Source organism: Xenopus laevis, chromosome 5L (assembly GCF_017654675.1).
Source record: "Xenopus laevis strain J_2021 chromosome 5L, Xenopus_laevis_v10.1, whole genome shotgun sequence".
In the NCBI taxonomy this organism is placed as follows: Eukaryota; Metazoa; Chordata; class Amphibia; order Anura; family Pipidae; genus Xenopus; species Xenopus laevis.
The window spans coordinates 44,627,349-44,653,629 of NC_054379.1; the positions used below are offsets into that span (position 1 = coordinate 44,627,349).

The window sequence follows — 26,281 nt, forward strand, 5'->3', positions numbered from 1 at the left end:
TATATCCAGGACTAGAGCCTTAGGATTCTGCTGTCATTTTCAGCCATAGTTCAGTTTTCCTGGTGTCAGTAGTTCTCAGTTAGGAAGACACATGTGTGTTTTTTTCTTTTTCTGTTACTTTGTAAATCTCTTCAATTTCAATTCCTGTTTTATCTATTATATTACTGATAGTTCACCTGTAGCTACTTTGTAGTGTTCTGCAAGGCTGTAGGCTATGTAGTCTTCATACGGGTACATTTGGGATTATTTTTCTTTCTTTTCAATTTTTATGCTTTCAAAAACCCTGTCTGATGGCTAGGGCAGTGTCAAGGCAGATGGTAACACTCAACTTAAATGAAACTCCCAACCATTCAGCCTCTCCTACCCTAGAAATGTCCCCCCTCAAGACAGAAGAATACTCACAGGTTGGATATATTAAGACCACATCTTTATTTACACATTGATCAAAACAGGCTGAAAGAAATACTGATAACCAGCACTAAATGATTGCTTGCTCTAACTCCACAAGAGTGAATGGGTCACCACAATGCAAGGACGGGCAAGTGAAGGCAAGGTAAAGCTCATGCCAGAACCCTATCTCATGGGACCAAAACCCAAGGAAATTGTAACTGAACTTTTACACAAGAGAATACCAGCCCCTTCCAACATCAGCAAGTATCCCCCCCCCCTCCCCATCAACCACTGCTGTAACAAAGAACTTCACCCCAGGAAAGCCCAAACAACAAGAAACCCCTTCTCCCTGATCAAAACAAGCTCCAGTTATAGAAGAAGCAGAAACTTGTATACCATTTAAATACATTTAGTGACAAATAAAATACACTAAAGATCCATCAGCAAGACATAAAGGAAGCAAGAAAGGAAAAGCATACCTTAGCCTGCCAAAATAACAGATGGTATGACAACACATCCAGCTGTGTGCTAAATGCTATACAAATAACCATTATATTATAGATAGCTTGGTATAAACATCCATGAATTTGACAACATACACTTTGTACACACTGCTGCTAAAAGAATCCCTGTTCTATCAGTAGCACAACTGAATATGTTGTATTTTGTTTCGGAGAGACATGTGTGAGTGTTTTGGTTTGGCAACTAAAGCTCATTACTGATTATAAGGAGAAATGGAGAATAATGAAGGAAAGAAACGCTAAGCAAAAGAGACACATGTTAAAGGGTGGGGGCTGAAGGCATGTAAGCAATTTAATAAATGTACTAAGGGTATAGAGAAAGTGTTTTTTTTAATTCTTATGTTGCGTGTTCAGTAATATAACATTAGAACATCTGTTTCTATTTTTGTGCTAATACAAAATGGATTAAACAGTAATTATGTCTATAAGTAATAGTACAATTTAATGTCAGTATGGAAGAGTAAATATATCTAAGGGATACTAAACATGATTTTTTATTTGCTCTTTAAATTCAGTTACTGTAAATATTAAGAGATACATGTCATTTTTTAAAAAAAATCTCATGTGAAGGCCTAGCCAAACTTTATAAAGGTCCTACTGTGTCTTTAGCCAATAAGCCCATATCTCCTTATCTGCTCTGGCACCTGCTGGGCTTCTTTCTTAGGTAAAGATGCCGACTGTGATGGGCATCTGTAACCTGGAAGACCAAATCTCTCTATGAATGAGAGGATGTCTTTGTTATAAGCCATTAAAAGATATGGAAAAAGAACATCGATAGTGTAGCGTTTTACCCAAGAGTTGAGTTGTTATGGGTCAAAGCTCATTTAAAAGCTAGTGTAAATTTAGAAAGGCCTTGGTATATCAATGTTTCCCTGTAACATGGTGTTTACTATGTATCCCATTTTTTATTGCATTCTGCAGAATACATTCCCTGGCTGTTCTGGGACAGGTCTGTTTAGCTTGATTTGTAGGGAATGTGAAAAATAAATAAGTCTTTCCTTGTGCCTGACCTCCACCATTAATTATGCAGTGATATTAGAAATGTTCTTACAATACAGGGGCCTGTCATTGATATCCAACACATGTAAAGAAGCAAGCATAAGGTCAAGAGGAATTTCTTGCTGCTTTGTGAAAGCAATTGTCTGCAGCTCCTGAATCAAGGAAGGCATGACTAGAGATTAACTGATTCTAGAAAGAAAACCGAGATGGGGATTTGGGGAGGGGATTCAATATCATCTTGATGTGTTTCTCCAAACATACCTATGCACTGGAGATTCCATGCTTCTAGTAGGCAGAAAAGTGCCACATAGACACACACACCAGCAGAATGCCTGCAAAGATTTTTTTGCTTTCTGAGATGTGTATCTCCAACTTAAATGGGTTTCTTTAGAGAAGTTGGAGGAGAAGAGGGGCTAAAACTGGTTGGAAATGCTTTGGAAAGGGCTATCCAATTTGATGGTAGCCAGTTTTTTTCAGCAGTTTAAGTTTATCAAGCAGTGCTAGCCAAAATACCTTAACTAAAGTTTTATTGTTCCACACAATCTCTGAGTCTGAAGGCACTGCAGGATATGCAATAGGCAATAGGCAGCCACATGACCTAAAGCCTCAAAGACTCATATGCATAACATTTGCTGGAAGAAACTTGTATTAATTACAGGATTGCTTGTCTTCCATCAGCTAGCAAAACAATTAAAAAGTCCACCTTGGCACTCTCAGATGAAAAATGAGAGGGCTGGTGTTCCGACTGATTAAAGCACTTATTAAAAAACCCAGCAGGTATAAGTTTCACCACTGTAATGTAGAGGAGGTAGAACCCCTTTACAATATTGTTGGAGGCACAAAAGTTTCCCCAGTTCCTCAGTAGATTACATTTTGTTAATTTTCGAAGTACTAATTTTTTACTTACCAACCATTTTTTTACAGTCTGCATGACCGATTTTTCAATGGATTGCTTCAAACACATTGGTCAAATAATTATACATTAGGGGCCCATTTATTAAACCTTGATTGTTTCTGGTCGAGGTTTTTAAAGAGGAAAACAAATTTTTAGTGTACATTTTTTTTTATTAGAGATGTATTAAGCTGCTAAAACTCAGAATCTGAAAATACTCCATATCAAACCTGTCAAGGTCAATGGCAGGTGTCCCTGAAGTTGTCTCTTGAAATTGTGAAAACTGGATAATTAAAAAAAATGGGGTTTTCATCCGATAATCCAAAAAAGCTGAGTTTTTTACAGAGTGTCAATGCTTCGATTCGAAACTATGCTCGATTTTGTCATGATGTTTTGTCACTCGGATTTTTGTTTGGTCGGATTTGTTTTCATAAAAAATATGATATTAATTAGAGTTTAAGTAAATGTGCCCCTTAATGTAACTGTGTGTTGCATGGAAATCATGTTGCCATTAGGTGACCTTGTAAGGCTACAAATAAAAATTATTCATCTGACATGACACACCGTTTCTATTCATTTAGTTATTATTTGCTATCCGTTCTCTTGTGTTTAGCCATTTAATATCGGTTGTGTAAGCAAAATGGATGTTTTGTCGCCAAAACGTCCCTCTGAGCATTGATGTAAGTCACATGGGAGGATATTTACATTTAGTTTATGTATAATGTATCTGAAGCCAAGTCAACAGAAGAGGAAATCCATAGTGAAACTGTCCCTTTTGCTCATAAGATCTTGTCTTAAGATAAAAATCTGTTGGAAACCAGTTAAACTTAAAAGCTAACTACCCCATGATGGACCATTATTACATTCCACAGGACATTTAATTTAAGATAAAATTACAAAAAAAAATCCATATTAATGCAAAATAAAATTCATTCAAAGATTGAGATTTTTTTCAACATATCTTTTTTATTTCAAATAATAAACACGCATTATTGTGCACATAAGTGAACTGGAGTGTCCAATCCCTGAATATAGACCGGATACATTTTTACAATATTTTCAGTAAAAGCGATAGCACCAAACAGGCACATTGTGACTTAGGTGAAGTTTAAAAACGACACTCAAGCCAGCCCTCAAGCACCCTTTTAATTCAGGAAGTGATTTATCAAAGTTTTATGATTTACAATACTGATATCCCCTAAACAACATAGCCCCTTTTTTGCAAGTTAGTCTCTGCTATACTTTTGTTTTCATTTATTGGCCATTTTTATGATGATTACATTTTGCAGTGAGTTTCCTGCAGCTTGGGAAGGCAGCAGACTTTAGGCTGCACTTATAAACTCAATAATGGGTAATGCAAAAACATCCAAAATCTGCCCTGATCTACTAACCCATACTAAATACCTGATCTACTAACAGCTTTCTGTCGTCCAACTGGAAAAGGCCATAAAAGATAACTTTGATTGATGGATCACTAGACCAGAGAAGAACTTTACCTCTGTTACTACTTAGCCGTTAGTGTTTTGTAAATACTGGCCAAACAGTGAAACAATACAAAGTGCATCAGTTTAGAATGTGTAAGACATTGACACACACACAACTCCCATAGTCACCACAGTTTTAAAGATGCATTATTAATAATTCAGTAACAGCCAACCAAATGTAACGTGAAAGCTTTTTCAGACTATTGTTGATGAAGGAAAAAGACCTACCAAGGATACAAGAATCTTTCCAAACAAACAGAAATGATGTGGTTCGAGTAGATGACAATAAGGCACAGTTGGTTAGTGCAAAAACGAAAAGACGTAACCGCTCTGGAAGACATGTAACAATCACATTTTGAACTTTAGTTATATTTATCCTGTCTATAATGGGCCTTAACAGCAGCTAATATAGATAAAGCACCAGTTTTAAAGACAAGATTTGTCTATATGGCACCACTGGACACTTTTTTTTGCATCAGTTGAATATACACAGAGTGTAAAATCTATATATTTAGATATGAAGAGTTGCTGATCAACAGCAATAAAGAAATTGGCCTTAAACATATAAAGTTTTAAACATTGAGTATAAAACTGAAAGCTATAACCCCATACATTTTAGGTGTGTCTGGACCCATGTTATCAGACTTGCAGGTCTCCAGCTGTAATTTCAAACTCAGTTGTTGCCAGAACTCTCAATTACAACTGAAAAATGCTTATATCATGCAATAAATTATGGAACTGGGAAATCCGGCCCTGCCAGATTTGTATTAAGCATAAAACGTTAAAGGGTCAGAAACACAAAAAAAGCATCATAAATGTTTCATTTTGTAAATTACCGACTCATTAACAAACCAACATCTTATGCATGCCTTTATGGTTAGCATTAAATGGATCCAATTCTACACAAGATAGAAAATACAGCGCATAACATATAGGAAGTCAATTTCCATTTACACTGGAACTAAATTTAGGCATAGGGTAATTGTTCCCAGAATCCTTTAAAAATACTCCAAAAACCTATACAAGTATCCATTTTTGTACCCTTTTATGGCCTTAATTATTTAGTTGGATAGAACTGCCGGTGGGTTACAACTGGTGCAACTAACCCAACAGACATCAAGGGAGTCCACTAGGATAGTAACTGATGCCCAGTTACATTACATACTTGTGAAACAGGCCATCTTCCCTGAGGTTAGGGGGGCACTAATAAACTTGGCTGCATAGCCCAATACTTCTAGCTCTGCCAGTGAGAGATGATATAGATGGTAAATGGTAAAGCAGCTGTATGTTCTTTAACAAATTGTTGTTGTTGCTTGGGTGTGATTTTTCTAAAGTATTGTGGAGACTTAAGTTGGTCAGTGAGGCATTTGCATGGTTACCAATGAATGCTGCACCTAAGCATGACAATAGGGAACATTCAAACCCCTTATGTTTAAATGCACTGTAAACAACACACAGAATGGATGTGAGCAAAGTGAATAGGTTAAGACACACCAATTAACTAACATAAGTGTATCAATGCAGAAGCTCATAGCTCTGACATTTAGTTTTAGCATCCTAAAAGGGTAATTAATAAAATGTATTTAATGGTTTCCCACATCTAGTAACCCATAGAAGCCAATCAGATGTTTGTTATCAAACAACTGACCACTAAATGCTACCTGAAGCATCAGACCCCCCTTTGGGCACCGCCTGCCCCAGCCACAACCCCCCCAATGGGCCCTCACATATACCTGTCTTCTAGTTTAGTCCACAATCGGGGCTGGGGGAAGATCAAGGGGCAGTGCAGACAGTAGATTGATGCAGGTCTGGGTCGGCAGGGCCCACCGGGTTTTTACCCATTGTCACACTGGCCCAATCCGACCCTGGCTACCTGCTGATTGGTGGCTATGGGTTAATAGACAAAGTTTTGGACAGTTTATTACTTTTCTCTATAACTGAGTTAGTGCGATTAAACTCTGTTTCTGGTTGGTTGCTGTGAGTTACTGCACCTATACCTATGTTGTAAATGATCCCTTGGGTTTTATACACTACTGAAAATGATAGTAAATTACACTGGAAAGTATTCCTTTCATTTTGAGCCACAAATTGTAGAAAAGAATGGGATACTGAGATATTTAGAAAGGATGGAAAAATATATTTCCAGTGCTAACAGAGTATCATTACTAATTTTAAAAGTAGATCCCTGATTAGTACCCTAATTTTCCAACTAAGTAGGACACTTTGGCCTCAATGTTACCTTTTTTTTTAAATCACAACATATTTAGAAATGTTATCATACACAAATGGAGGGTTTTCAACAATTGCAAAGATGACGGTGACTGGAAATCTCTTCTATGCTACAAGGATTTCTAAGAAGGTATATGTGAGTGTGATATTTAATTAATAAGTGGGAAAAGTTTGCCAGACGATGGGTTTTCCACAATGGTGTTACGCTTAGAAAGAAGCAAGCACATTATGCCGTCATTCTTGCAAGTTACAGGATTTGTCCAAGCTTTTTGTGGTCAAGGGATTTCACTGAGTGAAGGATGTGCCAAGGCAAACATATTTTAATGCAGGAACAATTGAAAACTACAACAGGAGTCCCAGGAATGCAGCACCACATATTTTGATCAACAGTGTTTTTGTTTGAAACATATAGTTTTATATTAATCTTTTGGTCCTATTCTTTCAACAGTGCTGTAAATCCATCCATTCAGTTGAATGGCACAGGTTTGTATAGGTGCAAATCATTGTGGCTTTCTTGACGAGACCACCTGTTTGTTACCATTTGCCTGGAATAGGCACTCCACACTCATACCAGCCCACGTAGTTATGTGGAGTTCCAAAGCCGATTTGGCCAAATGACACTGGCTCTTGAACATATTGGCGGTAATAACCTGTAAGTTAAGATGAAGAAATACACGTGAAAATTTTGTAATCTGTTATTTTTATATTAACTTAAAATTTCAATGTCATTATAATTAGGAGTATCATTGTATGAACATAAAGTTACATAGTCACTCAAGTTATAATGTATACTGTCACACATTATTTTATGCATTTCTATTTGCTGATGGTATTTCCAGGAAATCAATAAAAAAATGTTTGTGTGAGATGTTAGTTAGATGGTTAGTGAGATGTTTGATAAAGGTGATAGTAAGAAATAAAGAATAAAAGAGTAAAGAAGAAGAAAGAGGAGACATTTATAGGTAAGCATAGCTGGTGAAATATTATGAAACAAGGGCAGGTAGTGAATGGGTTGGTTGAAGAATAGGGTTGAGGGTAACCATTGCAGGACTAGATTGGTTGACAACTTATTTAATAATTTTCTTGGGAAAACCAAATTCTAGAATAAAAAATCATTAATGGACAATATTGATGATTTTATGAATCAAACGTTTTGTTTTAATTAAAAGTGCTGCCATCTGTCATTCTTACAGTACCCAGTGTGATTGTGACCTCACTTGGGGTCTGGGAACTGAGCATGAATATTTGTATTTACTCTACAAAAGGCAAAAGCTGCTGCGTAAATGAGTCAACACACAATCTCACATGTAGGGGGTTTGAAATATTAACAGATAGAAGGAGTGAGACTAAAAAATTGTGGTTATAAATGACACATGTAGTTGGTGTCAAAAAAGAAGGAGACTCTGAACTTTACAATGAGGCTCATAGATCTGTAGCTATGACCTGGCACCAACCAATTGCATAAAGCTTAGCTATCTATTAAAGCTACATCCAGAGTTGTGTTGGGTTACAAAGTGCCCTGCATATTCAGATCAATCTCTACTCAAGGAGGTGGGCGCTTATGTAATCCACAAAGGCCAAAATAATAAATTATTGATTCATTTAAGAGAACATCTCTGACAGAGCTTTATGAATTTTGTGCTAAAAAAAGCATTTAATCATATGCCTTTAGCCCAAAGAGAACAAGGAGGTTACTTAGTAAATCTTGAATTAATGGGAAATGGTAAAAAAAACTAGAATTTTTTGAGATTTATTATACCCAATGCTGCAAAAAGCCCCAATCTGGAAATCTGTCATCTCAGACCTGTCGAGGTCCTGTATAAGTTAATGGTAGAGGCACCTAGCCAATTTGAAGATATCATTTTTTGCGCTGGGTTTAGTCTGAAAATCCAAATAATTCTGTTTTTTTGTGCAAAGATACTGGACTTTTTAGCAAATCATAATACTATGAGTTTGTGCCAGCATGGTTTAATGTGTAATAGATCTTGCCAGACTAACTTAATTTCTTTTTATGAGAAGGTAAGCAGGGACTTCGATTCTGGGATGGCAGTGGATGTGATTTACTTAGACTTTGCTAAAGCATTTGATACAGTGCCACACAAAAGGTTACTGGTTAAATTAAGGAATGTTGGCATGGAACATAGTATTTGTACCTGGATAGAGAACTGGCTTAAATATAGACTACAAAGAGTGGTGGTAAATGGAACATTTTCTAATTGGACCAGTGTTGTTAGTGGAGTACCGTAGGGCTCTGTACTAGGTCCCTTGCTTTTCAACTTGTTTATTAATGACCTGGAGGTGGGCATTGAAAGTACTGTTTCTATTTTTGCAGATGATACTAAACTATAGGTTCCATGCAGGATGCTGCCACTTTGCAGAGTGATTTGTCTAATTTGGAAAACTAAGCAGCAAACTGGAAAATGAGGTTCAATGTTGATAAATGCAAGGTTATGCACTTTGGCAAAAATAATATAAATGCAAGTTATACACTAAATGGCAGTGTGTTGGGAGTTTCCTTAAATGAAAAGGATCTAGGGGTCTTTGTAGATAACAAGTTGTCTAATTCTGGGCAGTGTCATTCTGTGGCTACTAAAGCAAATAAAGTTCTGTCTTGCATAAAAAAGGGCATTAACTCAAGGGATGAAAACATAATTACGCCTCTTTATAGGTTTCTGGTGAGGCCTCATCTGGAGTATGCAGTGCAGTTTTGGACTCCAGTCCTTAAGAGGGATATAAATGAGCTGGAGAGAGTGCAGAGACTAAGTGCAACTAAATTGGTTAGAGGGACGGAAGACTTAAACTATGAGGGTAGACTGTCAAGGTTGGGGTTGTTTTCTCTGGAAAAAAGGCGCTTGCGAGGGGACATGATTACACTTTACAAGTACATTAGAGGACATTATAGACAAATAGCAGGGGACCTTTTTACCTATAAAGTGGATCACCGTAGCAGAGGCCACCCCTTTAGACTAGAAGAAAAGAACTTTCATTTAAAGCAACATAGGGGGTTCTTCACAGTGAGGACAGTGAGGTTGTGGAATGCACTGCCGGGTGATGTTGTGATGGCTGATTCAGTTAATGCCTTTAAGAATGGCTTGGATGATTTTTTGGACAGACATAACATCAAAGGCTATTGAGATACTAAGCTCTATAGTTAGTGTAGATATGGGTATATATAATTTATGTGAAAGTGTAACTATGTAACCCCCAAAAAATCTAACAATTTGGGAAAAAAGTCTGGAAAAAAGTCTGAAAAAATTGGACGATTTAATTAATAAATACGTTAAATAAATGTAGTAAATAACTAATTTGTCTCTGATAGAGATGATTTCTTAAAAACTTTATTTTGGCCTTTGTGTGAATTCCTTGAGTTCCCGCCTCAAACAGATTTCCTCTCCCCTACGTGAGGATGTGGGGCTTGGGCATCTGAATCACCTTTGTGATTGGTGAATTTTTTGGAAATTCCTTTGTGCCTTCTCTGTTACTATAACAGTTTCCACTAGGGATGCACCGAATCCACTATTTAGGATTCCGCCAAATCCCTGAATCCTTCATGAATGATTAGGCCGAATACCGAACTGAATCCGAATCCTAATTTGCATATGCAAATTAGGGACAAGAAGGGATATACTGGATTTGGTGCATCCCTAGTTTCCACCAACTCCCTTTTCAAGATCCATATGTAAATACTTTTTATACATAATGTCTCAGATGCGCCTTATGTCATAACATAGTCTCTAAGAGGTAAAACAAAAGAAAAGATTCATTTCACAAAGACTTCATCAATAACTGTGAATATTGCAATAGTTGAAAAGAGTGCCTGTTAGGAATACTTATTCTCAAGATTTTAGAGTCATGTAGATGCACAAATGCATGTTTCTGAGTTCTGCAACACCCCAAATATGTTTGTTTGGATAAAATTATGAAACTCTAATGCTTTCATTACTGACCCTGACAATGTCTTATGACATTCTATTGTCATAAGACATAGGACAGGTTTATGGCTACTTAAAGCATTAAAGAAAAAAAATGATTCTCATAAAATAGGTCATTTTTTATCAGAAACTTGTTCTAAGTGTTGGATGAACAGATGCAAACTCGGGATGTAAAAAAAAAACAAGATTTTCATGATTTAACAAAAAGAGTGCTAAGGTTTGGCAGGATCCTGAATGGAATCATAGTTTCAGGGCATTCCTAATAAATTATAGCATTTAAGGAGTGTACAGGGCACAGCACTCATCTCAAGGCTTTAGGATTTACACCTAAAATACAACATTTTCACACACGACAAAATAACATAACACAGAAAGCATTTATACAGTACTTTCTTACAAACCGTTTACACTGCAAATAATTCATATAAAATGTAATTCCTAATCCAACAAGTGTATTTTTTTTAGTTGTAATATTGTTGTGTAGGCAGCCATGTCAGGTGATTTTGTCTGGTCATGTGATTTCAGAAAGAGCCAGTGCAGCACTGCTTTCTGAAAGGCTATTGTTTCTCCTACTCAATGTAACTGAATGGGGTCGCAGTGGGACATGGATTTTTACTACTGAGTTCTGTTCTTATATGTACCAGGGACCTGTTATCTGGTTACCTTCACATTGTTCTGATGATGGGCTGCTGGGGGGTTTAAGGAGGGGGTTGATATCACTTGAAGGTGCAGTGCAGCAGTAAAGAGTTAATGAAGTTTATCATAGCACAAGTCACATGACTGGGGGAACCTGAGAAACTTATATGTCAGATTTACAAATTTAAAAAAAAATATGTGAAAAACTCTCTTTTGAAAAACAGATTTTAGTTCAGAAGTCTGCTGAATCAGCACTATTAACTGACAGTCAGTTTTTCTATGACCGTACCCCTTTAAAATCAATGGTTGTTTTTCTAAATAGAATTCACAGATGGTGAAACATTGAATTTCACAGTGAATCCATGACTGGCAAAAAAATTGCTCATCACTAACGAAAACAAAACATTTGAGCAAAGGTGTTTAATACTTTTACCATTAACTGTAGGCATTGTCTCTGCATAAGTCAAAGGTCCTGTTCTTCCTTCCATGTAAGAATCCACAAACTGACAGTGATCTTCACCATGACCCCAGCTGTCTCCTACGCTATAAAATGTATCTGGAATCAAAACAAACACATATAGCTTTAACACATGATCTGAAGGTTTTACAATAACAAGTGTCTTTACTTTTACAGTTTAAATATATTGCAATATATGGACAAACAATCCCTGCTTTGTTTAAGGTAAGGCATTTTTAGTAGCTTAAGGCACAAAATGTCTCAATGTCCTTAATAGATTCATAATGGGTTGAGTGCAGAGGACTCTTGTATTTGTCTATGTGAATTTTGTGGTCACAACCTCATTGCACCCCCGCTTAATGTTTTTAAATATTAGTGGTGAGCACAACTTTCCCTTGTTTGTTATATATATCCCTTATGATACTGTCACTATTAATTGCCTCATTCTTAAAATAAGAGTAGTAATTGCTGAAGTTTTAAATTGTATGCTACTTGAAGTTAATTGGCATACAAGTTGGGATGTCTCTTAAAGTACATACCAAGGGCCTTATTTATCAAAGTCTGAATTTTTATGATTATTTTAATCCAACCAAACATGAATCCATGATTTAATCGGATTGGGGACAAACACGCAAAAAAAAACAGCTCTATTTTTCCGGGCTTTTTCCCAAAAGACCAAATTTTTCCGATTTTTGCCTGGAAAGTCAGAAATAGTCGGATTTTTAGGCTAATTCCAGTGCAGATCAAAGAAACTTCTAAATAGGATATCGATCTCTCCCATCGACTTATATACAACCTCAGTCTGATATGCTGGATTTTTGGATTCAGACGTTTTCCATCCTCGAGATATAATAAATCTCGAAAAATTCCGTTTTTGGCATTCAGACTTTAATAAACAACCCCCAAGTGTAAGCAACGATGGTTTGCAAAGGATTTCAAACTTGTAAATCTACAGAAAGGCACAGATATAAAAAAATATAATGTGTTGAACATGTTGAACTTATATTCCATACAAGTCATTTTTGTTTATTTGTTTTGCTGCTGTAGTAGGGACACCTGTATGACAGCTGTGTGTAACAAACTGTGCTGTTTTATAGATAAAAAAAATATGTTATTCCATTTACAGTTCATATAGGGCATAAATATCAGTTTTTATTGCCTTAAAGGGAAATGGGAATCAATTTTTCAAGGACCATAGCAATGTTTACTACAGGACCATATGGCCTTTGATCTGGCCTTGTCGATTCTCATCTACACATATGTGAGCAGAATTTGCCGTAAAAGTTTCAATGTTGTTACGAAATGAAGACAAAATGGGTACAATTGTTTCTGTATCAGATGGGTCATTTGTATGAAGCTGTTTGAATATTATCTGTGGATATGAGCATGTGTCACAAGACTTTTTACATTTAGTTAAAATCATCTGAATTAAAAGCTTCTGCAAATACTGGAGTAAGAGGGAGGTTCAAAAAACTTACCCCTTAGATTTTCACTGAGGTAAATTTTATATCTTAAAGAATTGCAGAGTACAACACCCACAAACTTTCTGTACCAAGTGCGTTTAACATATTGTTTGCCACTGCAGCCTGAAAAGCTTGAATCATGCTTGAATGTAAATGGGATCCAGATTGGTTCACCACCTTGAAATAAGAATCAGAGAAGGAGATAAGCATACGTCACACTGGTGCTTGGAGAATATTAAAGACTAGGCAATATCATCTGAAAAGCATGAAATGCGTAGGGGCAAATTTACTAAAGGGCGAAGTGGCTAACGCTAGCGGAAATTTGCAAGCGTGACGTAATTTTGCCACTTCGCCGATTGACGGGTGCTGGCGTAAATTCGCTAGTGAAGTGGACCTACTCTAGTGCTACTTCGCACCCTTACGCCAGGTGACGTTGAGATATGGCGAAGGGACGTAACTACGTTAATTCGCTAACTTGCGGATTTTCGTGAATGTTACCTCTTGCGCCAGACTTTACTTCACCACCTCAGACCAGGCGAAGTGCAATAGAGTAGATAGGGATGTTTCAAAAAAAACTTGAAATTTTTTCTAAGTCTCATAAAAACGCTGGCGTCTTTTACTTTTTATAGGGTGATAGGCTGAAAAAGATCTAAATTTTTTTATGGTACCCTCCTTCCCCCTTACATTTGATAACATATAGCACCTAAACTATACTGTGGGTACATGTGTAGGGCATTAGAATACATTTATTTAGGTTCCCTGGCCTTGTGTAGTATAATGTGTTTTTGGCTGCATTGTACTTTACTGCACGCCGTATTCAAATTTCCGATTGCTAGCGTAACTTCGAACCGCTGATCGTAACATCGCTAGTGCAACTTCGCAAATGATCTGTATCTTGTACGCAACTTCGGATCTTCGTGAATTTGCGCACGGAAGTTCGGCGAAGTCAACCCTGGCACAACTCCAGAGGTAAGTAAATTTGCCCAATAGTGATTCTTTGTCATTGGATGAATATTGGCGTTTTGTACCTTTTAAGTGTCTATTGTAATCCACAGCCAATTGGAGCATTAGAATATTCAAGTGATAGAAAGCCCCAAAACAGAATACAAGTACATCTATATAATACAGGTTAAATGGAAAGCAAACCTTCCATAAAACAGTCCATAAAATAGTCCATAAAACAGTCAAAACCTGTCCTTCATAAAGTAATACTGGTTGATACAACTGCAAGCAACTAGACAGGTGCCCTCCTAATGCAAGATATTCAAATGAAAATCCTGACCGGTTAAACATGTTTTTTACACTAACTAGCTGAACAATAGTATGTCTTGCATTCTGTTGTGTAATTAAACTGGTATATTGGTAAGCTAAAACTTCAATAATTAATATTAAACAATTAGGCTGAAAATAAACAATAGGCTGGATTATCATGGAGAATCTTTTTTAGAACTTTAAGCGCAATGGAAAGAATGTATAGGAGTGTTTATATTCCCTTTAAAGGAGAAGGCAAGTTTAAATCACTGGGGGTTCCAAATGTTAGCATTTAACACAGCCCTGTGCCCCCCACATGCAGGAAATGGATCACTCTATGGTGCTCATTGAGAAGCACCCTGGGTCATTGTACTTTTCTGCTAATAGGAACACCAGCCTGGGGTATCAGGAGCGATTATAATCACCGGGAGTTGTCCCCAATGACAAATAACCTCACAATGACAATCCCACTTGATTTATAATTTAATTCTCCTTTAATAAATGTAAGCTGATCTACATTACATCAAGTGCTTCAAAGCATCTAACTAAATTATATTGTGTTAGTGTTTATATAAATTGAAACATGTTGCTCATGTGTATTCTTGCATTCAATTGCTGAAGCTATAGGTGCTATACAAACAGAATTAATATATATATTTTTACCTGGAGGCCTCACTATAAGCAGTGGATTATCTGTGAAAACATAAACATTACAAATTAGGCTCCATTAAACATAACTGGCATCAGCAAACAGACAAGTTTTAAAGTTGATTATCACCAATTTGCAGTTGGAATTTAATTTTTTCTGTATTTTGGCATTCATCCATTATTTGCCACACCTAAAATGTTCCTAGTTTAGCACCCTTCACTTTACTTCAGTTGCTTGCCCTGTCTCGGTTCATTAGGGGAATTTATAGTGATTGATAGTGTTTTTGGATTTAATTGAAAAATAAACATAAAATAAAAAAAGTGAATATTTTCCAGTAGGTCTTCAGAGGTTATTGTTGTTTCTTCCCCTTGAAAACAATAACATGTATTTAATCCTTATTGGAATCAAAACAATTCTATTGGGTTTATTTAAGGTTTAATTTATTTTAGTAGACTTAAGGTATGGAGATCCAAATTGCAGAAAAATATATTTTGTGGAAAACCCCAGGTCATGAGCATTCCGCATAACAGGCCCTTTCCTAATAAATGTTAAATTGTGATGTACTGTGCAAAAACACATAGTTGCCCTTAAAGGTGTAAAAAAAAAACAGGGATGGATGAAAGAAAACAATATATTATTCTGGTAGCTGAAAAAAATTAAGGACAGCATTATATGTCTCTGCAATAATAATAATAAATTATTCCGCCATAATGATAGGCAGTAATATCAAATAACTGTATCTTTTGTATAGCATAATATTAATCAAGCTTTTCATTATTACCACTTTTTATACAAGAACTTCTTCTAAAAAGTAATGTGGAGTACTGATACAAATAACTTTCTGTTCTTACCTGATTCTGTAACAAATGATACATGGGGGCTCACTGGTCCAACACCATAAGGATTCTCTGCTTGAATTTTAAAATAATATCTAAAAAAAACAATGTATTTTAACCAATACATATTAATATGCTGCTAATGGCTCGCTTAAAATACAATCAGTTATACAGTAAACAGAATGCAACAAATAGGTTGCACCTATGTACTAAAACAATAGTTTTTTTGCAAACTGTCAATGTTTCAGTTCAAATGCTAGAATTTTTCCAAGAGTGGGAAAGAGTAATTTAGGTTTTTGGTATGGAAATAATCTTTCATTATGATAGGGTTGGGCTTGTTCAGCAGCACTTGGTGTTATGTTTTGCGTAGCCAAGGATGAGTAGAACATAACAGTGATTTATTAGCAGGCTCATGCAGCCATTACACAGCAGTAACTTTCACTTTTAAGCTGACAGGAAGTATGCACAGTATAAGTCTGAACACAGTGACATCTACAGGTCTTTTATATAAACACCACATATTCCCCTTATAGTAGGAAAGCATTTGGACAACTATAATAAACAGCAACATTAAACAGTATGCATTTTAAAACAATATTATACATTCTTCACATTACAAAGTCCTTGGTCCATGCAGGTAGTTTTCTGATTCTCTCAGTACGCCTTATAGGTTCACTTTCTTCAGGCCTATTGCAGTTGACATCAGGAGTAGAAAAATGTCCTTCATCAAATGGAGCTTCTCCAAAGTCATATCTAACAGGAGCAAGATGACTTGCATTCCATATGCGTCCATCAGACAGTTCATATGTGCATGGTCCTCGCTGGCGTCTCACTTCAAGTGGTGTAGTAAATTTAGATTGTCCTTGTTTCAGTATTCCTGGTTTCTTAATTCTGATTAAAGATCCAGGCTGAAAGTGCACTTCTCTTGCACCACATTTTCTGTCAGTATAAGCCTTACATTTGGCTTGTTGACATTTCACAATGTCAGCAGTAGATGAGTTTGCAGGCACAGTATTTTGTGGAAGTTTGATGTCTGCAACATGTAACTTAGTGGGCATCTGTCTGCCATGTAATAATTCAGCTGGAGATGATTGGGTTGTTGCATGGCGCGTTGCTCTGTAGTTATGTAGGAACTTTGTTGTAAGTACTTTCCAGTAAGATTTGCTGTCTGTAGTGCTTCTTTCAGACTTCTGTTGAATTGCTTGATTTCTCCATTTGCTTGTGGGTAATACACTGAAGATTTCCTATGCACAACATTCCTCTCTCTCAAATTCTTTCAGGTTGTGGACAATCAGGCTCAACAACTGCAAATACTGTGTTGCAAGTTTATTTAACACAACATGTTTCGAGCGGTGGCTCTTTTTCAAGTGTTAGATCAGTGCACATTACACATATGTTTTAAACCCAGTTACGACCCACCCCCTTGACGTGATAGGGTGCATTAAGAGATTGACACGATGAGGTCACTGCTGTTGGGGTTTTTTTGTAGCCTGACCCCACATCCGACAAAGTTCATCTGTGATCTGTGAAGAACTCAATAGTCCTTGGTATCCAAAGTTAGTCCAATAAGTGAATGAAAAAAAGTGAAAGTAGAAGGCTGTCGAATTAGCCTCAAACATACACTTAACCCCTTGTATTGCAATTCAGCCTACAAAAGAGTCCAAGTAGCTTTCAACATTCATTGTAAATTCATATACATGAAAAATCATTATAGGTTTGTAAACCATAATTTAATCGTAAATACATATCTTTCTGACCAAAACTTTTCTTTATATATATATATATATTGCGGACCTGCCCCATGTATCTTACCAATCAGTAGTTTTGCTAACGTAGAAAATCTTTTCTATCTTACATTCAGACTATAGGGCAGCCGCTTCCAATCGTTGCTGAAATGGATAAAGAACAAAGTTAATCATTGAATACATGTTAAAGGAAGCATGCAACGCTCCATTGGTCATTCATGCCTGTTGGAATCAGGCTATTTAGTTTTTTTATCCATATTGCCTCTTTTTGTAACATTATTTTCCTAATGTCACCTCCCCTATGTGGTGACTCTACCACCTCCAATACCAACCATTTTAACTGTGATACATGATGTTTGTTCATATTAAAGTGGCGTGAAACGGGGGTATCAGTAGCTGTATCTTTCTTAAAGTTACGAATGTCCCCTTTATGTTCCTTTATCCTTTCTTTCACTTTACGTATGGTTTGTCCAACATACACTATGCCGCACGGGCATTTTAACATGTAAACTACATGCTCTGACTCACATGTTGCATAGCTGTGTAGTTGGATTTTATTGCCTTTTGTCGGATGTTGTACTTTATCTCCTTTTATAATAGAAGGACAGCAGACACAATTTAAACATGGGAATGTTCCTACCACTGGCTTACCCTTAAAGATTTTTTGCATTCGGTTTTGTTTAGGTTCTGCTGGGCACAAAATATCTCTCATTGTATACCCCCTTTTATAGCAAAATAATGGCATGTCTGTAATGGTTTTACTCATAGTTTTATCATTTTGTACAATTGGCCAAAATTTTCTAACTATGTTCTCAACTTTCTTGCTATGTGTCCCATAAGTACTGACTAAGGGGATTCTATTTGTTTCATTGTTCTTAGGTTTCTCTATTAACAATGTTTCCCTTGGGATCTGCTCAATCTCTCTTGCTATAGAGACCAATCTTTTTTTCTGATACCCCTTTTCCGTAAGTCTGTCAATTAACTCAAATGCAGCCTTTTCATAGTTTTTATCCTCTGAGGTAATTCTCCTGGCTCTCAAGAACTGGCCTTTGGGAATAGCGTTAATGCATTTTGGGTTATGAAAACTTGTTGCATTTAAAAGATTATTACGATCTGTACACTTTCGGTAAAGATCTGTACAGATCTTTCCTTGTTTCAGGGTAAGTTGGACGTCTAGGAAGTTCAGGGACCCTTTTCCTATCTCTGTAGTAAATTTTATGGTGGGGTGGCTGTCATTGGCTTCGTTAACCATTTCATGGAACTTTTCGATCTCGCCCTCCCAAATTACTAGGATATCGTCCACATATCTCTGGTAGGTTACAATGTGCTGTTTATATCTGTGCTGTAAGAAAAACTTCTTTTCCAGATGATAAACAAACAGGTTTGCAAAAGCAGGGGCGACCGCTGCCCCCATTGATGTGCCTTGGGACTGCCAGTAGTAATCCCCTTTAATTCTAAAGTAGTTCTTTTTCAAGACTATACTAAGGCAGTCCAGTAGGAAGTATATTAAACTGTTAGGCAAATTTGTCTCTAGGAGATATTCTTCTATATACAATAACCCCTCTTCCTGTGGTATTGAAGTGTACAGACTTTCGATATCTATACTACACAGGGTACACTGCTCACTTAGACACTCCAAATTGTTAAGCCTTCTTAATAACTCACTCGTATCTTTCAAGCAATTAGGTATTTGTTTAACCAGTGGTTGCAGATAAAAATCTACAAATTTGCTAAGGGGTTCTAACACAGAACCTATTCCAGATACGATTGGACGGCCGGGGGGGTTTTCCAAGGATTTGTGTACTTTAGGTAGTAAGTACAACACCGGGGTCCTTGGGTATTCAGTAGTTAAAAAATCTGCAGTTTTTTTACTAATAATATTATTCATCATTGCATCATTCACCATATACAATATTTCGTTTTTTATGTCATTAGTAGGGTCCTTATGTATCTTAGTATAATGACCTGGGGTATTTATTTGTCTCATGACCTCTTTTTCATACATAGATTTATCCATTACGACTATAGCGCCCCCTTTATCCGCTTTTTTGATTATTATTGAATCATTATTTTTCAATTTTTTCAGGGCTGCTCTTTCGTTAAAAGATAAATTATGTTTAAATCTGTGTGCAGAGTCAAACTCTTTTTTGACTTCAGAGATGACCACAAATTCAAATGCACTTAAGGCTTCATTGTTTACATTAGGCATAAAGTTACTCGTTTTTTTATAAGGACATGTATCCCCCTTATTTTGATTGCAAACAGGTGTATTATCAGTTTTGGAAAAACACATTTTTAACTTTAAATTCCTTAAAAATTTTTGAAAGTCAATCTCCCAAGATGAAAATTCCACTGGGTAGGTGGGAACAAAACCAAGGCCTTTGTTCAGCACTTTCTCTTCTGCAGGAGTAAGTTTATAAGAAGAGATATTCAATACAATGTTATTTACCTTATTTACTTTTTCCTGCTCGGGTATTGTTCTCTTGGGATAGGTGCCCTTGGATTTTTCTTCTTTTTTGAGCTTCCGTATGTTCCTCCTAAAAAAGCCTGATTATAGCTGCTGCTGGAGGATGCTGTCGACAGGTTACTCCTGCTGCTATCCGTTGAGTGGTCTCTGCTTTGCTGTGGGAAGTCGTGTCCTCCCCTCCTGTCTGTGTCACTTGTATGCTGCCTAGGTACTGGTCGGAACTGTTCCTGCTGAGGATCTTGCAGTCCGGTCTGGCGTCTGTAGCCTCTACCGCTGCCACTCTGTTGTCCCCGCTGTTTCCTCCGTTCCTCCCGCCACGTATACACGCGGTGTTCCTGATGGTCCCTGGCGTCGCGTTCAAACTTCCGCTGCTTCCTCTCTACCAACTTCTCGCGATGTTTGTGTAACAGCTCAGCGTGTTCAGCGAGAATATTGTTGGTAGCGTCTTCTCCCTTCGTAGCAGTTACCTTTTGTTTCAGGTCTGTAATTTTCTGGCTGACAATCTTAGCCTTTTCCTGCAGACGCTCTATTGTTAGGACCATAAGGTCTAGGCTACATTTATTGCAGATTTCTTCCCAACGTTTGGTCAGTGCTGGATCGTCTGTACACAGATTAGGTTGCAAGTTAACCCTTAATCCTCTCGGGATGAATCTTGCTTTCACATACTGTGCAAGTGATGAGATATGTAGGTTTATGGTTACTTCATTTTTTTGAAAACTGTACAGTTCTCGTGCTGAATCACTTCTTTCAGGTCTGTTTTCCAATAAAGTGATGTTATCCTCTATATAACTACTGAATACCCAAGGACCCCGGTGTTGTACTTACTACCTAAAGTACACAAATCCTTGGAAAACCCCCCCGGCCGTCCAATCGTATCTGGAATAGGTTCTGTGTTAGAACCCCTTAGCAAATTTGTAGATTTTTATCTGCAACCACTGGTTAAACAAATACCTAATTGCTTGAAAGATACGAGTGAGTTATTAAGAAGGCTTAACAATTTGGAGTGTCTAAGTGAGCAGTGTACCCTGTGTAGTATAGATATCGAAAGTCTGTACACTTCAATACCACAGGAAGAGGGGTTATTGTATATAGAAGAATATCTCCTAGAGACAAATTTGCCTAACAGTTTAATATACTTCCTACTGGACTGCCTTAGTATAGTCTTGAAAAAGAACTACTTTAGAATTAAAGGGGATTACTACTGGCAGTCCCAAGGCACATCAATGGGGGCAGCGGTCGCCCCTGCTTTTGCAAACCTGTTTGTTTATCATCTGGAAAAGAAGTTTTTCTTACAGCACAGATATAAACAGCACATTGTAACCTACCAGAGATATGTGGACGATATCCTAGTAATTTGGGAGGGCGAGATCGAAAAGTTCCATGAAATGGTTAACGAAGCCAATGACAGCCACCCCACCATAAAATTTACTACAGAGATAGGAAAAGGGTCCCTGAACTTCCTAGACGTCCAACTTACCCTGAAACAAGGAAAGATCTGTACAGATCTTTACCGAAAGTGTACAGATCGTAATAATCTTTTAAATGCAACAAGTTTTCATAACCCAAAATGCATTAACGCTATTCCCAAAGGCCAGTTCTTGAGAGCCAGGAGAATTACCTCAGAGGATAAAAACTATGAAAAGGCTGCATTTGAGTTAATTGACAGACTTACGGAAAAGGGGTATCAGAAAAAAAGATTGGTCTCTATAGCAAGAGAGATTGAGCAGATCCCAAGGGAAACATTGTTAATAGAGAAACCTAAGAACAATGAAACAAATAGAATCCCCTTAGTCAGTACTTATGGGACACATAGCAAGAAAGTTGAGAACATAGTTAGAAAATTTTGGCCAATTTTACAAAATGATAAAACTATGAGTAAAACCATTACAGACATGCCATTATTTTGCTATAAAAGGGGGTATACAATGAGAGATATTTTGTGCCCAGCAGAACCTAAACAAAACCGAATGCAAAAAATCTTTAAGGGTAAGCCAGTGGTAGGAACATTCCCATGTTTAAATTGTGTCTGCTGTCCTTCTATTATAAAAGGAGATAAAGTACAACATCCGACAAAAGGCAATAAAATCCAACTACACAGCTATGCAACATGTGAGTCAGAGCATGTAGTTTACATGTTAAAATGCCCGTGCGGCATAGTGTATGTTGGACAAACCATACGTAAAGTGAAAGAAAGGATAAAGGAACATAAAGGGGACATTCGTAACTTTAAGAAAGATACAGCTACTGATACCCCCGTTTCACGCCACTTTAATATGAACAAACATCATGTATCACAGTTAAAATGGTTGGTATTGGAGGTGGTAGAGTCACCACATAGGGGAGGTGACATTAGGAAAATAATGTTACAAAAAGAGGCAATATGGATAAAAAAACTAAATAGCCTGATTCCAACAGGCATGAATGACCAATGGAGCGTTGCATGCTTCCTTTAACATGTATTCAATGATTAACTTTGTTCTTTATCCATTTCAGCAACGATTGGAAGCGGCTGCCCTATAGTCTGAATGTAAGATAGAAAAGATTTTCTACGTTAGCAAAACTACTGATTGGTAAGATACATGGGGCAGGTCCGCAATATATATATATATAAAGAAAAGTTTTGGTCAGAAAGATATGTATTTACGATTAAATTATGGTTTACAAACCTATAATGATTTTTCATGTATATGAATTTACAATGAATGTTGAAAGCTACTTGGACTCTTTTGTAGGCTGAATTGCAATACAAGGGGTTAAGTGTATGTTTGAGGCTAATTCGACAGCCTTCTACTTTCACTTTTTTTCATTCACTTATTGGACTAACTTTGGATACCAAGGACTATTGAGTTCTTCACAGATCACAGATGAACTTTGTCGGATGTGGGGTCAGGCTACAAAAAAACCCCAACAGCAGTGACCTCATCGTGTCAATCTCTTAATGCACCCTATCACGTCAAGGGGGTGGGTCGTAACTGGGTTTAAAACATATGTGTAATGTGCACTGATCTAACACTTGAAAAAGAGCCACCGCTCGAAACATGTTGTGTTAAATAAACTTGCAACACAGTATTTGCAGTTGTTGAGCCTGATTGTCCACAACCTGAAAGAATTTGCAGCTGCTCTAGCCTCTAAGGGACAGAGGCCGTGGCACAGGCCTTGAATCGTGGGTGTTGGTACACTACCTTTTTTTCCATTCCTCTCTCTCAGAAAGAATTCAAACTCATATGAGACAAACTGTGGTCTGTTGTCTGATATTAACTCCTTTGGATTACCTTTCAAGTCCATTACCTTAAAAGTCACATTTTGCAGTATTTGATTCAAATTGTACAGTCACTGGCAAGCAACCAAGCACAGGGATTGGATCCTTTAAGTAACTGACCAGTTTCAGGGCAGGCGGATCTTTTGCAACGTATTTCAAGAAAATATCCTTTGGTAGAATAGAAACAGCTGAACCTGTATCAAGCATCAGGTTAATGGAGTGTCCCTTGTCAGCAGAAGCAGTACTGACACTGACAGAGCATATTAACTTGTCTGGAATAAATGTACCAGCTTTATCCACACTTAATACTGTAACATTTGTAGTAGTGACTTCATGGACATCTTTAGCAGAACTACGGCAGATCTTGGGAAAATGTCCTACTTTTGTGTATTTGCGGCACCGTTTAGCTTTTGCAGGACATGTAACATAGTTTGCAGTGTGTTGTGTTGAACCACAGCGAAAGCAGTATTTTTTATTTGTATTTGCTGTATGGTTTCGCAGTATAGGTGAATCCTTTTCCTTAGCACTGTATTTTGCCTGTGACTGTCCATTATTAGGCCACAGTGTTGAATTCACAATCTGTACATTCCAAGCAGTTCCCTGACTGAGAGTTTTTGCCTCTGCCACTGCTGTTTCAATTTGTCTGGCAACTGTAATAGCAAGGGTTAAATCCTGCTCCAGGAGCAGTCTCTCTCTAATGCGAGGTGAGTTTGTTTTTTCCTCTATTTGGTCTCTTAGCATTTCATCTGAATCCCAAACACATAGGTAACAACCAGCTGCTACAAATTGTTCTGTGGATTCGCCATTACGTTGTCCATGTTGGCGGAATTTATATCTTTCAGCAACCACATTTACTCTTGGCATGAAAAAGTTCTTTATAGCAGTAAGAACAGTTTCATAAGTATCATCAGGTAATGGTAATGTATAGAATATACGCTGTCCCTCTGCTCACAGGCAGTGAATAAGTAAAGCAAACTTTCTAGCAGCAGAAATCTCCCCTTGGTCAGCAGCAATAATGTAATTTTCAAACATACGGATCCAAGCAGTAAAAGGTATGGTAGGCTCACCAGGGTTTGGAAAAAAAGGTGCAGGCTGCTGCAGAGGTAGAAGAGCCATCTCGTCGTCAATCTGTTGTCACGATCGCCGCCCGGAGCAGGACCAGGAGCTCCGGGCGGCGCAGCTATCACTTCCGACGCCGCTCCCAAAATGGCGGCGCCCATGGCCGCCACGTGGGTAGCGGCGCCGGCGCAGAGACGCCTGCGCGCAAGTGCGCAGGCGCGAAGACATCACAACGACGCGACGGACGCAGGCGCAGCGCGTCGGTCGCAGACGTGCTGACGCCGACGCAAGGGCGCCAAAAATCCCCTTTAAAAGGACGCCTGAGGCGCCAAGATGGCGCCCGAAAATAGGATCTTGTTCCTGAATAGATTCCTGGGTTCCCTGTTGCTGTTCCTGTTTTCCCTGAGTATATTCTTGATTGATCTCTTGTTGTTGACCCCCTGCCTGGACTTTGGACTCTGCTTATATTCTGCCTGCCTTTTGACCTGTTGCCTGAACTCTATTACCCCTTCTGCTAAATCCCTGGATACCACGATCCTGATCCCTCCTGAGGGGCTTCCTCCTAAATCCGGACTACTCCCCAGAGGGAACTCCCGGTTCCCTGACATTATTTTCGGGCCCATGGATTCCACTGAGGAAGCTCAGCCAGAAGCTCAGCCAGATTTCGGCAGGGCCTTTCGGGGCCTGCATTCCCGCATGGAGGCGTATGAAGCCCGGCAGAATTACGTGGGACTCACGCTGGAGGCGATCTTGGAAAAGCTCTCCTTGTTGACACCAGCGACCCCCCGGGCGGCACCTCCTCCGCAAGCGGCTGCTGCCATGGCTACCCAGCCCTCCACTTCTGGTCCTCATATTCCTGCTCCGCCTCTCTACGATGGCGATCCTCAAGCCTGTCGAGGATTCGTGAATCAGTGCCAGATTCGATTTGCCCTACACCCCACTGAATTTGACTCTGAACGTGCTAAGGTGGGGTTCGTGATTACTCGTCTGGCAGGGAAAGCTCTCGAGTGGGCATCTCCACACTGGGAGAAGCAGTCCCCACTGATGGATGACGCAGAAGCATTTCTCAAAGAATTTAAGATCGTCTTCGATGCTCCCGGCCGGGTGACTTCCGCTGCTTCCCGTCTGTTCCAAATCCGCCAAGGGAGTCGCAGTGTAGCGGAGTATGCTATTGAATTCCGTACACTTGCTGCTGAGACTCGTTGGAACAACGACGCATACCATACTGCATTTTATAATGGTCTCTCCCTTCGCATCAAAGATGACCTGGTCTCTCGTGAATTACCCACGCAAGTTGAAGACCTCATCGCCTTGGCTGTCAAGGTGGACACTCTTCTGAGAGAGCATCAAACCCTGAGAGTTCGTGTCAGGAAATTTCAACCCATGTTGGCACCTCGCTTCGAGAGGCCTCTCCTGCAGGCTTCTGTCACCTCTCCTGCCCAAGCATCCATTTCTCTTCAGGAAGAACCCATGCAAGTGGGAAGAACTCGCCTCACTGAACAAGAAAGACTCCGCAGACGGATGTCAGGCCTGTGTCTGTATTGTGGCGGACATTCCCACTTCGCTAATGCCTGTCCTGCAAAGGCTAAGAGTTTTGTACCCCGAGGTATGTCTATGGTAACTCATGTAGGGGGCACTACTCAAAAGTCTCGAGATAGGTCTCTGGGGAAGACTCAAGAAAACTCACACAGGTTTCTCCTTCCCTTCCAGATTCGTCTGACCGATAAGACCATCTTCGGGAATGCTTTCCTCGATTCCGGAGCCGGGGGTAACTTCATGGACGCTCTCTTTGCTAAGAACATGGGAATCCCCCTATTTCCTTTGCCTTCTCCCATGAGGATTGTCGCCATAGATGATAAACCCCTGGAGTCTGTACTCACGATGACCACTGGTGAACTATTTGTGCAGGTTGGGACCCTGCATAAAGAGAGACTTTCGTTTCTTATCATCTCTTGTCCCGATGTTCCTGTTGTTTTGGGTCTCCCCTGGCTGCGCCTGCACAATCCCACCAT

The 26,281-nt window shown here is 38.5% G+C and overlaps 1 protein-coding gene across 1 annotated transcript in view; it reads right to left on the reverse strand.

Annotated features, from left to right (window-relative positions):
* Positions 1 to 3,748: 3,748 nt before the first annotated feature.
* Positions 3,749 to 26,281, reverse strand: part of fndc1.L (fibronectin type III domain containing 1 L homeolog) — a 109,358-nt gene continuing 86,825 nt past the window's right edge. The window contains exons 16-20 of the mRNA XM_041562712.1: positions 15,755 to 15,834; positions 14,918 to 14,947; positions 13,019 to 13,180; positions 11,517 to 11,639; positions 3,749 to 7,165 (exon numbers count right to left, since the gene is read on the reverse strand). Of these exons, the coding sequence (XP_041418646.1) occupies positions 7,050 to 7,165; positions 11,517 to 11,639; positions 13,019 to 13,180; positions 14,918 to 14,947; positions 15,755 to 15,834 (511 nt within the window). The 3' untranslated portion in view covers positions 3,749 to 7,049. The remainder of the gene's footprint in view (positions 7,166 to 11,516; positions 11,640 to 13,018; positions 13,181 to 14,917; positions 14,948 to 15,754; positions 15,835 to 26,281) is intronic.